Source organism: Crotalus tigris, unplaced genomic scaffold, assembly GCF_016545835.1.
Source record: "Crotalus tigris isolate CLP2741 ecotype Arizona unplaced genomic scaffold, ASM1654583v1 scf7180000018017.554538, whole genome shotgun sequence".
Taxonomy (NCBI): Eukaryota; Metazoa; Chordata; class Lepidosauria; order Squamata; family Viperidae; genus Crotalus; species Crotalus tigris.
This window is the reverse complement of record NW_024096779.1, coordinates 163,343-179,966: the sequence shown is the minus strand read 5'-3', so window position 1 is coordinate 179,966 and position 16,624 is coordinate 163,343. Positions and strand designations below refer to the sequence as shown.

The following is a 16,624-nucleotide window of genomic DNA, read 5'->3' as shown; positions in this document are numbered from 1 at the left end:
AAATAGTCTGGTTGCCTTCTTAGGTACAGGTAATCTTCAATATGTGACTATAGTGGAGCCTGATCATTGCAGTGATATATCATAATGGTCATAAAAATAGTTGTTCATGTAACTGACTCCATTTTATGCCTTTTTTTTTTTTTTGCAGCAGTCATTAAGAAAATAAAGGCTCGCTATGAGTGCAGTTTTGCCAAAATCTGGAAGCTAATTCCAATTTTCAGCAAAACCATGGTAAAATGCTACAATAATGGCCGTAAAATGCAACCATGTTGTTGAGTACTCAAAGTTCAATCATGTGACTAACACGTCACATCCAGGTCTTGGACCTCCTTTTTCATGTCGGTCATAACAGTTGCTAAGCAACTGGTGGTAAATTGAGGACCACTTATATTCATGTATTTTATATTGGCATACAAATCAGAAAAGTGTCAGTATTCTAGACTTAGAAAAATCTAGAACAATTTTTATATTAATACTCTGTTTTTCTCACTTATATATATATATATACACATATATATATACATATATATATACATATATATATATATATATATATATATATATATATATATATACATACACACATATACATACATACATACATACATACATACATACATACATACATACATATATATATATATATATATATATATATATATATATATATATAGGTCTTTGGTTGTTCGGGTTTTCTCCCGCGTAAAATTGGAAGTGTCTTGGCAACGTTTCGACGAAGTCCCATTCGTCATCTTCAGGCTGGTGTTTTCAGCTTCGTGCTTCGAGCAGCAATGTGTGGTCTTAGCTGTTTCTTCCTTTTAACTGCCAGTGGGGGTATGAAGAGGAGGCACGACCACGAACGCGAAGCCAAAAAATAGCAAGGCAGCCCAAAATCTTAAACCCCTCTGCAACTCAGACTAACCTGAGCACAACCAAACAGAACACTCCCCCAGCCAATCAGAGCACAACCAACCCCCCAGCCAATCAGAGCACAGCCAACCCCCCAGCCAATCAGAGCACAGCCAAGCCCCTAGCCAATCACAACACACCTCCACCCAATCAGAACACAGCCAAGCTCCCACCCAATCAGTTCATACCCCCACTGCCAGTTAAAGGGAAGAAACAGCTAAGACCACACATTGTTGCTCGAAGCACGAAGCTGAAAACACCAGCCTGAAGATGACGAATGGGACTTCGTCGAAACGTCGCCAAGACACTTCCAATTTTACGCGAGAAAACCCGAACAACCAAAGACCTATTTTTAACCTTTTTAATCGCGAATATATATATATATATATATATATATATATATATATATATATATATATATATGCGATTAAAAAGGTTAAAAATATGAACCCTGGGGATATTCATAATGAAAATATAAAATGAACACCAGGGTAATAAAAACTATAAAAGTTTTTAATAAATTAAAACTATAAAAGTTTTAAAAAAGCGCCAAGCTTTCGCCGTCACCTGCCGGCATCCTCAGGGCTGGCGCGCCAGAGAATGAGAAGGTCTTTTATAGGCGTGTCGAGGTCTGCGCCCGGCTCCTCGATCTTGTTATCGGGCCTAATTGGTTCAGCCGTGTGCAATTAACCTGTGCTTCTTTTCTCTTTTTGGTTGCATTTTTATCCTCATCCGTCTCCAATTCTCCCAACTCCGGATTAGCTAGATGGCAATTGCAGTTATTTCGGTTGCCTTTATATTCTAACCTCCCCTTAGGCTCAGGTGGTAGTGCACATTCTACATTCCTTTCTCCACCATATCTTGTCCAGTTGTTACTTTTAGGATCATATTCATTTCCGGTCTCAATACTTTCGTTTTTAATGTGTCCGTCATCCTGATGATCTCGTAAGTTACTATGGGTCCGGTGCAGCGTGGAGGGGTATTCCGCAAGGTGGAGGGGTCGTCTCTTATTCGTTGTCATGCCCAGCTGTCTTGCGCGTGTCCTACTCCGAGTACTCAGTCCAGGGGGTGTGTGTACAGCAATCAAGCCGCGCCCCTCCTGGTTGCAGCGCTCTTCCTCAGTTCTCCCCTTTTTTACGTTGTTAAAAGCGTTCGCATGTGTTCCATGGGAGTCCTCAGGATCGTTGGGTAGGGGGTGTGACGGCTCGATCTCCCGCACCCTGCCGCTCTCCGATCTTCCCTCCTCCTCTATAACGGTGTGCGAGAGTTCATCATCAACCACCTCCTGTGGTTTGTCCTCATTGGAGCTGATCGTTCCGGCTGCATGAGGGGGTCTTCTCCTCCTTTCCGGACCAGCCGTGATGTTTCTTTTGATGTGTAGGCAGGCCGTTACGTTTGGCGGTTCGCCCGCACTTCCACCTGCCGTATCTTCCCTCGTCTCTTCTTTACTGTCAGGGGTCCGGACCTTGGTTCTTATCACCCCCCTAATCCTCTGGGATTGCAGCAGTCTCACGGGGGTGGTCGAGGTATCTCGCGATTGCTTTTCTTCCTCTGAATTGCACATGGTTTGTGGGGTAGTTCGGGTACTGCCCAAGTTGTTATTGGGCCATCGGGGGTGTTGCCGCTGATTATTGGCACTCCATGATCTTAAGGCCAAATAGGACGGACATAGGTCAATATGCCTGTTAATGGACTTACTGTCCGAGAGCCATGCCTCTCTAAGAAGGCGGCCCCTTTTAGTACTATCATTTGCCAATACACTGACGCCACTAAAGTTAAACTTATGGCCCAGATCCACCGTGTGGGCCCATATTTGGGAGTGACAGTCTCTCCTTCTCACTGCCAATTCGTGCTCATGGACCCTGGTCTTAATGCGTTTAGCAGTCTCCCCAATATAATTGCATTGGCAGTCCATGCAGTCAATCCTATAGACGGCTGCCGATCTTTCGATGCTGGGGAGCGGGTCCTTAGGGCGCATTATTGCCGCCCGCAGTGTTTGGTTGGGTCTCCTTTGATGTAGTTTCTCTATTCACTTCCATCCCGCAAGAACTTGCGGTTGCGGTCCTAAGAGACCGGCTTAATCAGGGAGACCATGGGCAGCATCAGGACTCCCTTCAAACGGAGGACCTTGTAAAGCTGATGGAAATATGCCTCAACACCTATTTCACCTTTCAGGGTGTTATATATGAGCAAATTAAAGGAACACCTATGGGGTCGCCGATCTCCAGTGTGGTTGCAGAGATGGTACTCCAGCAGCTAGAACACATAGCGATGGCCCAGCATCAACCAAAATTTTGGGCCCGCTATGTGGACGATACGTTTGCGGTCATTAAGAAACAACACAAGACTGACTTTATGGGCGTCCTGAATTTGGTATACCCGGACATCCAATTCACCATGGAAGAGGAAGATCAGGGCAGTTTAGCATTTCTGGATGTATTAGTGCAGCGCCAGGTGGATGGATGTCTAGCTACCAGGGTATACCGAAAACCAACATGTACAGACAGGATTCTCCACTTTGGGAGTAATCACCCGAGGGCCCATAAAGCCAGTTGTGTCAGGACGCTATTCAAACGGGTGGAGACACACTGCAGCACCGTCAGAGCTAAAAAGGAAGAGAGAAACTACCTCTTCCAAATATGTAGACGTAACGGCTACCCAGTCAAATTTATTAACCAGTTCAGGAAATTACCTGGACTCCGGAGTAACTCCGTATCTCAAGAATCCATGCCTCAAGCCACCACACGCATTGCCCTCCCCTACATCCATAATGTATCAGAAGCCACAGCTAGGATCCTGGCACCATATAAAATACAGGTGGCCCATAGACCCAACCAAACACTGCGGGCGGCAATAATGCGCCCTACGGACCCGCTCCCCAGCATCGAAAGATCGGCAGCCGTCTATAGGATTGACTGTATGGACTGCCAATGCAATTATATTGGGGAGACTGCTAAACGCATTAAGACCAGGGTCCATGAGCACGAATGGGCAGTGAGAAGGAGAGATTGTCACTCCCAAATATGGGCCCACACGGTGGATCTGGGCCATAAGTTTAACTTTAGTGGCGTCAGTGTATTGGCAAATGATAGTACTAAAGGGGGCCGCCTTCTTAGAGAGGCATAGCTCTCGGACAGTAAGTCCATTAACAGGCATATTGACCTATGTCCGTCCTATTTGGCCTTAAGATCATGGAGTGCCAATAATCAGCGGCAACACCCCCGATGGCCCAATAACAACTTGGGCAGTACCCGAACTACCCCACAAACCATGTGCAATTCAGAGGAAGAAAAGCAATCGCGAGATACCTCGACCACCCCCGTGAGACTGCTGCAATCCCAGAGGATTAGGGGGGTGATAAGAACCACGGTCCGGACCCCTGACAGCAAAGAAGAGACGAGGGAAGATACGGCAGGTGGAAGTGCGGGCGAACCGCCAAACGTAACGGCCTGCCTACACATCAAAAGAAACATCACGGCTGGTCCGGAAAGGAGGAGAAGACCCCCTCATGCAGCCGGAACGATCAGCTCCAATGAGGACAAACCACAGGAGGTGGTTGATGATGAACTCTCGCACACCGTTATAGAGGAGGAGGGAAGATCGGAGAGCGGCAGGGTGCGGGAGATCGAGCCGTCACACCCACTACCCGACGATCCTGAGGACTCCCATGGAACACATGCGAATGCTTTTAACAACGTAAAAAAGGGGAGAACTGAGGAAGAGCACTGCAACCAGGAGGGGCGCGGCTTGATTGCTGTACACACACCCCCTGGACTGAGTACTCGGAGTAGGACACGCGCAAGACAGCTGGGCATGACAACGAATAAGAGACGACCCCTCCACCTGGCGGAATACCCCTCCACGCTGCACCGGACCCATAGTAACTTACGAGATCATCAGGATGACGGACACATTAAAAACGAAAGTATTGAGACCGGAAATGAATGTGATTCTATAAGTAACAACCGGACAAGATACGGTGGAGAAAGGAATGTGGAATGTGCACTACCTGAGCCTGAGGTGAGGTCAGAACATAAAGGCAACCGAAATAACTGGAATTGCCATCTAGCTAATCCGGAGTTGGGAGAATTGGAAATGGATGAGGATAAAAATGCAACCAAAAAGAGAAAAGAAGTACAGGTTAATTGCACACGGCTGAACCAATTAGGCCCGATAACAAGATCAAGGAGCCGGGCGCAAGCCTTGACACGCCTATAAAAGACCTTCTCATTCTCTGGCGCGCCAGCCCTGAGGATGCCGGCAGGTGACGGCGAAAGCTTGGCGCTTTTTAAAACTTTTATAGTTTTAATTTATTAAAAACTTTTACAGTTTTTATTACCCTGGTGTTCATTTTATATTTTCACCATATATATATATATATATATTTGTTATTTATGACCTTAAAGATGGGCTTTTCTTGACAAAAAAAGTGGCACATAATAAACAAATGTTTTCAGTGTATTAGGAAGTTTCTCACATCTTCCAGCCATTCACCTGCATATGTGTAGGAGTTCTAAATTGAGGAAGAGTGGAACTTCTCTTCCCAGTTTTCATACATTTAGCTGAAGGAGAGGCTTTCTGCAATTGGATGAACTGAAATAGAGCTGTCTGTAGGGTCTGGACCTTGATTTTTTTTATGCTGTACACCTGTGTTTGAATGGAAGCGTTGTTTCTGTATTGTAGCCTGATCTCTATCCAATTTTGGAATGACTGAAGAGTGAACAGGTCAATATTATTCTTCCCATAGGTCGCAGCATACTATTTTACCTAAGGCCATCTAGTGTGTTCATTGCACGCAAATTCTTAACTCTGATATTTCCTGGTTCCTGTTCTGCACTCAGAAACAATGTATGCCAGTTATTTAGCACTGAAATGCACTCAAAATCATATCATATACTACATAGATTGTGATTTGGTGTGTTCATTCAGTATTTCTTTTTCTCTTCATTAAGAAGGAAAATTCTAAAAGTCATTGTTTTAAATTATAATAGGAATACCTGAAATCTTAATCTTGTTGTTGTTTTTTCAGTTTTGGTGAAAGTAAATAATAAATATAATAACAAATAATAATAATTTGGTGAGAAATACTTTCTTAAGATTTAAAGGATTTAAATCTTTTGCCAGGTTTTGGAATATGGTATGACAGGAACTTTTTTATGAAAATTCTGGAAAGTTTTAAAATCAAAAACATATGATTTCTTAGCTTCTGTGTTAAGAGTCACTTTACACTTTAATCAGATATAAGCAAGGTTTATGTAATAGTTTCAGTTTAGGTCATGTAGTATCTGAAATAATGCATTATTACATTGTAACATAGGTTTATGGAAACATACTTAATTTTAACCAGAATTAAGTGCTCATTAAAATAGTAATTATGTGAAATAATGTCAAAACTACAGTTCCAAAACATGCAATAAACCTGATGTTTCAGATTTTAAAATTTAAATGTACCGGTGGTTGCCTTTTATATTTAATTGCAGGTATTATTTAACCAAAATATGGACATTTTGAAGATTCTAATAAGAGTTGTTTTTCTTTCAAAAGAACAAATTGCAACAAAAAAAAATCTTAAAATTGTCAAATGAGGTTATAACCTGCCTGTGTAGCTTTCCACTTCACCTTCTCTTTTCAATATTTAGTGCAAAAGTTGAAAAAATGAATTACTTATCTTTTTTTCCTTTAAAATTAACTGTAGTTTTCCTTGAATGTAGAATTTTGCTCTTCTCCGTTCCTTGGCTGAGAGAGCCAGTGTTGTCTGAAGATAATTTCCATGGTTATGTGACCAGCATAGCTAATTTTACCCAGGAACAGCTGTTTTTGACATCCTTGAAACTAGCCTTAGGGAGTATGTTATAAAATATTTTTCAGGAATGTAATTTCCATAATTTAAATGTTCTGTTAAGAGACCTAATAGTGACTGTCTTTGTTTAGGTTGCTTAATAGAACTAGAATCTGTGATGAGGACCTTTGAAGAGATACCTATGCTTGAAGCAGTAATAGAGATAAAGAGGGCCAAAGTAAGTGCTCATATTATAATTGTTATGAGTAGAAATTATTCCCAAAAAGAAACAGGACATCCATATATATGAAGCTAGAATTCTCGCACTATTAATCATATACAGAATGTTCACTTCCCCAGACTGAGTTATGCTAAGATATATGGGGTCTTATGGGATCATAAGTCCATTGAGATATATGTAATCAGAAAACTGCTCTGTTTGGATGCCTGATCACAGATAGAACTATAAGCATGTTTAGCTAAAGGGATATCCTGTTCATTTATTTATGTATTGTTTATTTGTATTATTATAGTTTAATATATGTATATAATGTAAACAGAAATTGTTTATTTATTGTTTATTGATAGAATAAATTTATTTATTGCTGTGTTAAACAATAAAAATCTTTGCAAGCAGTTGGCTGTAGGTAAGCACATGTCCCAAATTGTGCTTTTACTCAGACGCAGGACTCTTGGATATTTTATCTCATAATTATGCTTTGATTTCATAACACCATTTTGTTTTATGCTGATAACTCTTTCAGGCACAGTATGAGTGGACATGTATTCATTTGCCTAACAAGATATCCAGTAATGAATCAATATCTTTAAATATACCACTGAACATTAGTATACAAGAGGTAAAACATTTTTTCTATTATTAACATAAACACCTTAATATTCTTAAACTGTTGTTTTGGTTTTTTTTGCCAAAGATCAATGGTTGGTTTTGTAGAGAGTCATAGAGAATACATAAGATTATTTCATGTGTAAACTATATTGGGTTGGAAGTTGGAACACATTAAGTCTCAGCAAGTGATGCAAAGATTTATGGTGAGCTAAACAATGCCAAGGATAAACATACAGCATTTTTCAGCATTTCAGACCTATGTTGAGGCTCTTTCAGGGGATAGCTAACAATTTTATACTATGCTAATCATAGGCACCCTATAAATTAGCATATTCATATATCCGCTCAAGGCAGGAGATAAACTCTGATAAATGGCAAATGCCCAACATGGATAATTACCGTATATGCCGGCGTATAAAGCAACTTCCGCAAGCATTAAAATTGGCGCCAAAGACGGGGGTCATCTTATACGCTGGAAATACTGGTAGTTTCCGGTGTATAAGACGATGTTCTAGGAATGTGACTCAGTGCCAAAGACGGGGGTCGTCTTATACATCGGGTCACCTAATACGCTGGCATATATGGTACTGATTCCTGCTTACCATACTATGATACAGAGGGACACCTGCTCCATGTTTGAATGCCACAGAATAGATATGAATTTTAAAAAGAATAGCTTCCAAAGGGTGAAACTGAGATAACATATAGGCACAGAGAGGTGTCATGTTTTCGGACCACTGTTGTCTTCCTTGAAATAAATAGATCTTCCAGCACTTATAATTCAGTATCATTTCAGAAGCTATATAATATTTGCATGAATAATACATTCCTCTGTTGAAGACAGTGAAAGATATCTAACATTCAGGGTCATTTCAGTCACTCAGTAGCTGATATTCTCTGTGCTGTTTAACCCCCAGTACCTCTAGAAAGGGTTTGGGAAATGCCTGTGTGGAAATCTCTGAACTTTGGGGTAGGGCTCGTCCTTGAAAGATCAGATTTTTTTTAGTTTTCTTTGGGAAGAAGGTGGGGAGACAAACTTTACACCAGTATAGATTATCAAGTGATTTTAGGCTGCCTCCTGCTATGTTAACTACCTAATTTGGGACAGATGGGAATTTGCATTACCTTTAAAATACAGCATCCTTACCACAGGTTCTTAAAGGAAGAAAAAATGGCTTTTTCCATTGGGGAAATCACTTTCATGCATTCACAGAGATACACCGCAGACATTTGGAGAAGAGCAAATGACCATATAAAAAGGTGATACAATTTCACCTCAGTCTTTGATCATACTAGGGATAACCTTTAATTTGACCCTGAATTTGATGAATATCCCTGTAGAATCAGAGAATAGGCATAATGAATTGATTTAATGGCAATAACAGTGGTAGAGAATCTATACAGTTATTAATGTTAGGTTAGGCCTGGAAATCTTGGGTTCAAGTACACCATTGGCCATGGAAGTTTTCCCAGGTGACTTTGGGCTAGTCACATTCAGTGAGATGTTCTTCACAGAGTTGTCATTAATTAAAAGTATAGATATAATTTATGTCAGTTTGTTATTACTAAAATGACAAAAAATAAAAGAACATTGGTAATTTTTATGTGGAAATTTGAAGGCAAGTGACAGTGCTCTTTTATTATGGGTGGGGGAGGTGTATCATTATTTAAGGCTGAGAAAATGATGTCACTTGATGAAGAGCTATATGCAGGAATTGAACAATGAATTTAGCTTTAGTTTTCCCCAAAAATCTTTGCAGTACTTTTGCTGCATTCTAAATGAACTACAATACAGCTGTGGCAATTAGTGTTTGTGTGTAGTATTTATAACCAACAATTTTGGTATGAATGTAACATTTTAAAATAGCTTTCCTGGCACCCTCAGACAGATTAGACTTTAGCTATATTGATTATACATTCTGAAAAATTCAAACTAAACAAATTTTTACTCATAAGAATGAGTAAAATATTCTATATGCCCTCAGACCTCAATATAAAGTAGAATTAATGGTATTAAGGGTACCATTGAGAAATCTGCAATGCTATTTCTGTTCAAAAATATGTCCTACTAGATTCATACTGCATAGGAAAAATGTGCAGAGAAAAAAAACAAGATGTTTCATATATGTGGGGTACATGGAGTCAAGCCATTACTTCATGTACTTCAGGTATGTCCAGCCCATGGGCCATATGCGGCTCTGGACAGCTAGTATTGAGACCCCATTATGAGTTTAAAGATTAAACTAATTCCATGTTGAAACAAAATTGATACTATATAGAATTTTATTGTAAGTTTTTCTTTTTGTGTGCATTTATTTTAATTACTGATATGTGAATAGGAATTTAAAAATAATCACTAGTGCATTTTGTGGTCATTGTATTTGTTTGCTAAATTTTGCCAATTAAAAAATTAAACCAAAAATCTTTGTTCCATGTGATTCTGTCCTTTCCAGAATTCCTGTTCATCCCAAGATGATCAATCTTATCTATCAAGTGTTCCCCAGAATATATCAAAACCATGCAACCTCCTTTCAGATGGTATGTCCTCTGCACACAATTGAAGTTTACTAGTGGCAATTACATAATCCTCTTATGGATATCAATAAAGGAGAATATTTGGAGCTTAGATTTGAAATGAGGCATCCTTTGTGCTGTCTGAGCTTGATTGATTTCTTAAAGCCATTTCATTACGCAAAGTAGGCAACTTTATCAGTGCTAGAGTCATCAGACTAGCACTGATGATATTACTTAGTTGGGGTAAGGAAACATCTGCAAGAAAATAACCACACTCAGAGAGCACCAAGGACCCCTCACCTCTTATGGATAAAGCATAACAAGATAGTGTCTCTCTGGTTCACAGAATGTTAATGATGAATTGAACCAAAACAGAGTGTTGAACAGATATCCAGGATATTTTAGACCAGTGGTTCTCAACCTTTTTAATGCCGTGACCCCCAACCGGTCGTAAGTCGAGGACTACTCAACCGGTCGTAAGTCAAGGACTACTCAACTGGTGCAGCACCATTTGCAGAATGGGACTTTTGGCGGGCTCAGCAGGGCAGAGACAGCCTGGACAATTCCTATTGGCTTTTGAAAGCCAATAGAATTAGACTCTATTCAAGAGAGCCTATTCTATTGGCTTTCAAAAGCCAATAGAATAAAAGGGAGTAGCACAGCTAAGGAAAAGGGAAAAAAAATGGCGGACTGCATTGTTTGGCGACACCCGTGAAATGGTTGTTCGACCCCAAATGGGGTCCCGACCCACAGGTTGAGAACCACTGTTTTAGACTGAAGATTAGTACAGGTAGTCCTTGACTTATAACAGTTCATTCAGTGACCTTTCAAAGTTACAATGTCATTGAAAAAGTGACTTATGACCATTTTTCTCACTTATGACCATTGCAGCATTCTCCATGGTCATGTGATTAAAATTGAGACACTTAGCACTGACTCATATTTATAATGGTCATGTGATCAGCTTTTATAACCATCTGACAAGCAAATTCAATGGGGAAACTAGATTCACTTAACAACTGTGTTACTAATTTAACATCTGCAGTGATTCACTTAACAACTATAACAAAGGTCGTAAAATGGGGTAAAATTCATTTAATGTCTTATTAGCAACAGAAATTTTGGGTTTAATTGTGGTCGTAAGTCGAAGACTACCTGTATTCTACAATAATCAGTATCAATAAACAATATTCTTTTTAAAGTATTATGTGGGTAAATAGATAGATTCCAACTATATTGTTTTAAATAAAAATCAAATTGTGTAATAAAAGATAGATTTACCCTAGATCTGTAGATTTAAAAGTAAGTTCAGTCTCACTATGCCAAGATGCAACATTTAGTTTTCTAGCAGAAAAAAAAATACCAACAAAAAATAAAAAACTTGGTTGCAACTATAAATATCAATCACTTTATGTTTAACATTTCATTGTGGCCTTGATCTCCCTGCTTTCTTTTTCAATCCATTTGTCTTTCCTTCTAGTATATCCTGCCTTTCTGATTTGGGAATTTGATTGCAGGGCCATTCTTTTAAGAAGCAGCAAGTACCTATACTAACCTGGTACTCCTAGACCCATTGGGCTGCAGCTGGTCTCATCTCTGAGCAGCACTCCCAACTGCACTACCAACAGCCGTACTGTACAATGCAACACATTTGGAAGATACCAGATTATGTTTCAGGAGAACAAAAGTGCTTTTAGATTGATAGAAAATAATGTTTGATGTTATCTGTTAGGATAATGAGAGAAATCAATCTACTGGTTGTGTTTGCAGTGTGGCTGGGATGTTAGGTAATTTGTAGGTAAATGCCGGAGTAGTTCTGGGTTTATTTTGTGCTTTGTTTTTATTTTTATTCTTTTTTATTAATTAATAAGATGCTTTTGTTTTGTGATAGTTAAGGATGAACCACACTCGCTGCTCAGTTATGTTCCACACTCTCAGAGTACTGAGTCTTATGTATCTCAACAAAGTTCTTCATCTAACACAGATAGTTCTAATTCATCAAATTCCACACCAGGCTTGCTGCAGCTTTCGGGAGCTAATCCAGGTATGCAGCTGAGAGTTTTGAACCCTACTCATGATCAGTTTGTTTTATCATATAACTGGATCAGATCCCTAGAATAACACCGTTTCTACAAGTGTGCATGCATTATTCTCTTTTACATCTTTGTGAGAGTTACTTTATGGGGGAATTTATAAAAAGAAAACTTAACTATTTTTTCTTGGTAGCAATGTACATACTATCTATCACAAAGATTGATCAGAAATAGAATTCTTCAGATAGTATATACTGGAACTATTAAATCATTTTATGGTTTCAGCTTATACACAGTTTACGAGTATGGAAGAAAGTGGAAACTATAGAGAAGGTAGAACTTTTGGACAGAATCTACATGTCGCTGCAGAGTTTGTGATTGCTTTAAACAATGAGGATTATAATTAATGTTCTGATATTTCAATTTACAATATTAAATAACATTAAAAATGTGTTCCTTAAAAGGGTATTTAGAACAAAATAAGTAGAATAAAAAATGAAGTGAACATCTAAAAGAAACATAACTAATCATGAAAAAAGAGTCTTTGTGTAAGCTATGTTGTACAAAACATTTGGAGGTACATGTACAGAAGGCACTTATTTCTGAAAAGTGTGGACATATTTCTGCCAGGATTGTCTCTTTCATGTTGGAGATGACTTCAAAGTGTGGGACGCACTGACTTTTGAAACACGCTATCTGCTTAATAACTCTGAAGAACAGTCTCCAAATGCTTTAAGTGACCCTAATATTTAGGTAAAATGTTAATCTAAAGTTTGGGATTTTCACACTGCAACAATATGTATGGTCTATGTTACCTTCTTTCACCTTCAAATGCATTTGATCATAACTGGCCATTGTCTTTATCTAACAAAAGCAATGGCTGTGTCTCCAGATGTGATAAAGTGGTAGATAACACAATTAAGGACGTGCTGAGGTGCTGAAGGAAGAGCTAGTATGTAGTGAATAATGGGAGAACACAGCTTTTATTTTAATAAGGGTGAAAGGAAATATGGTAGTTTTGAAGTATCATACTGTTATCTAAAAAAAAATAGGAAAATATGTTCTTTTCTCTTAAGTTGCTCTGTGTAGATTGATGTTATTTTTCTTTTAGGACTGAGTCAGATTTTGTTGTTTCTTTCCTTCTCTATATTAGACTTTATATTGAGGACTATGCAATCACAAGATTTCGCTGTAGCTCATCATTGGATCCAAACTAAAAGAGAGGATATTGTCCATCAGATGACTGACACTTGCATTAACCAGTGTTTAGATGCCCTTCTTTCCAGGGATTTAATCATGAAAGAGGATTATGAACTTGTTAACACCAAACCTACAAGGACCTCAAGAGTCAGGCAACTGCTTGATACTACTGACAGTCAAGGAGAGGACGTCGCTAGAATCATAGTGCAAAAACTGAAAGATAACAAACAGATGGGGCTTCAGCCTTACCCAAATATACCTCCTGCATCCAGGAGCACTTCTTTGCATCTATAAATGTCAGGACCTGCAGTCTGGATTCCTATTTCTGAAGTACCTCTTTATGTTTCTGCTGCATGACTGTAAACTGAGGTTCTTAGTTTGCTGGCTTAGGGAGAGAGCATCTGGCAAATGGAAGTATTGCACGGTGTCCTTTCATTTTTAAAAAGAACAACACACTTGGACTTTCCTCACTGAATAAATTTGTATTTTGTGGAATTATTAAAAAGAAAATATAAAATATAAAGAATACAAAATACAAAAGAATAGGCAACTCAAAAGGGATTTCTGTCTTTTGAAGCATTCCGTCAGTCAAACCTGCCTTTAAATAGGGAAGGGTTACCGGGTTAGTGCGTTAGTACAATAGTTCTAAAACACCACCCTTTATAAAGTCTTTTACATGAATAGGAACCACTTCTATATGAATTTCCTTGTCTTTAATTATGTACTTTGTAGCAAAAAACATACCCATTTGGCTATGCCAAACATTGACCAGACATAATGAGACAAACCCCTGATGTATTTTGGAACGCATATGCTACCGCTTTGCAGCTTTGTAAAATAGAAAAAAAAAGTGGTCTGTAAGTTGTTATTGGAAGGAACATATTCTCTGTTAATAATCTTTAAAGAATATCTCGAATCCTGATTTGCAGGATGTAAGACATTAATCCACCGAAGAGTAGAGTGTTGTGCAAATGGATTGTATTGGATTTTACGAAAAATCTATACTGTTTTCATAGAGGCCCTATTGATTATAGCTCAAATTGTTCATGAATACTTTGCTAATATGGAAATATACCTGTAACAATCCATGTTCAGTGTACCTTAACTCAAAAGTAGGTGTGGCAAGGTGGATATAACAACCATTTCTGAAGAGGAAACACTTTAAAGACATTGAAGAACTGAAGAGAACCTGACAAGCATGAATGAAGTTTTACTTCACAATGCCTGCCTCTTTACAAAATGAAGTTGCACTCCATACTCTAGTAGTCTAATTCTGTTTAGGTATGAGGGGTGGAGAATGGCATCTTCTAAAAAGCTGAAATGACTCTTCAAGTAGTCCACCAATAGCATATAAAATATGTATAAATCATATAGAGCCAGTCTGGTGTAATGTTTAGGTGTCGAGCTAGAAAACGGAAGAGTGGATATCTAGATCAGTTGTAGTTCTGCTTTGGGCAGTGACCTTGAATCAGTTACTCTCTCAGTCCTAGGAAGAAGACAATAGCAATCCACTTCTGAAATCCTGTCAATAAAACTACAGAGACCTGTCTAGGCAGTTGCCAGGAATCAAAGCTGACTCGAAGAGACAAAAAAAAAAAAAATCATAGAATTCCTGAATTACTACTGTATCTATCATTATTTATATGAACAAATGCCTTTGAAGCTCTTCCAGTTAAGCCACCGAGGATTTTGCTGAATATAGTTTAGTGGAATAGAGGGGCTGTGGCAGGAGAGAGACTACATAATGTTCTTTAGAAGCCAAATAATGGTTTTTTTTAACTTATAGAGTCTTAATTCACATGTGACTGGTAGGATTCAGACACAAGTTCTTTATACAAATGCAAATTGTGGTTGGAAAGATTTAGTGATATAGCTGAAAATTATTCTCATTCAGAATGTTCTAGGTTCGATCCTTAGTATTATCAGTTAAATTAAAAGGTTGAGATAGCAGCTAATAGGAAAAAATATCTTCCAGGAGTTGCCATTAGGAAGAATAGACCATTGAGGACTATACAGACCAATAGTTGCATCTAAGCCCGCTATTGATTGAACTTTTCAAGCCCAATTAGTAGATAAAAGCTGTCCTTTTGTGTTACAAAGATTATTTTGCTTTTAACTTAAACTTTTATTTCTTCATTTATTTGTATCTGAAAGAGTAATGGGTAGCCCAGCATTGGTTAAATGTAACAAAATTAATTGCATGTGTTGATGGCAATTGCCAGATTTCTACTTACATATGTTCCGTTCAGAATTCTAATGTGTATTGTCTAGATCTGGGATAGTTCAGTCAGGCCTGGCTTTTTTTCTTGATAGGCAGCTATTCTTATCTCAGCTTTTCACAAAACTCATTGCTCTGATGAGTCTGACATGATTTAGTTAGAGCCTGCCACCTTTTACTTTTCCAGAATTTCCGTAATGATAAGGAAAAAAAATCCTGATTCCTAAGATCTGTGCATAATGGAAAAATTAACCTGCTGAAGTTGTGGATTCTCTATGTCTGGAGGTTTTTAAAAAGAAGCTGGACTACTACCTCTCAAGGATAGTTTTGTTTTGTTTTGTTTTTACGCATTGCAGAAGGTTGAACTAAATGATTCATGTACTGCTTTCCAATTCCATAATTCTGTTTCTATACAACTAGAAGGTCCTCAGTTTAAATATTGCTGCATACAGATTATTAACAGTGTTAGGAAGCCAAAAGTCCTCTCAATTTTGTCTGATTGATTGATTGATTATGTATCATCAAGTCAGTATTGACTTTTGGTAACCACATTAGTAATTTTTTTCCCAAACTCTCCCTAACCTGGTCCTTTAGGTCTTGTCTTCCAATGGTATACTCATCATCACTGTAATTGAGTCCATCCACCTTGTTGCTGGATGTCCTCATCTTCTGTCTCCTTAAACTTTTCCCTTATTTAGAATCTTCTCTAAAGAGTTAGGTCCTTCAGAGTCTGAAGTAGGATAATTTTAGCCAGGTCATTTATGTCTTGAGTGAAAATTCTGGACTGTTTTGTTCAATTATCTTTTTTCCCCCCTCTTGGCTGTTCATTGAGTTCTCAGCAGTTTTCTACATCAAAGTTCAAAAGCATCAATCAGTTTCTTGTTTCTTCAAAGTCCATTCCTTATTATCTGCAATATTGAGAACACATATGGGATATTTTCATAAATGCATTGGTGTACAACTTGATGGTTTCATGTACTCCACTACCTTCAAAATTTTTTGAAAATTACTGAAAATACATAGAGTGATAATCAGTTTTTAATTTTATTACATTTATATTCATCACTGAACTAAGCCTTTCATCACTGAAAGATCTTTGGCTCAAACAAGGTGATGTGTCT

General features: G+C 38.4%; 1 protein-coding gene across 1 annotated transcript in view; it reads left to right on the top strand.

The window, feature by feature from the left end:
- Window positions 1–14,903, top strand: part of RIPK2 (receptor interacting serine/threonine kinase 2) — a 37,371-nt gene extending 22,468 nt beyond the window's left edge. The window contains exons 7-11 of the mRNA XM_039346740.1: window positions 6,841–6,926; window positions 7,453–7,548; window positions 9,992–10,076; window positions 11,944–12,096; window positions 13,239–14,903. Of these exons, the coding sequence (XP_039202674.1) occupies window positions 6,841–6,926; window positions 7,453–7,548; window positions 9,992–10,076; window positions 11,944–12,096; window positions 13,239–13,579 (761 nt within the window). The 3' untranslated portion in view covers window positions 13,580–14,903. The remainder of the gene's footprint in view (window positions 1–6,840; window positions 6,927–7,452; window positions 7,549–9,991; window positions 10,077–11,943; window positions 12,097–13,238) is intronic.
- The last annotated feature ends 1,721 nt before the right edge of the window (window positions 14,904–16,624 follow it).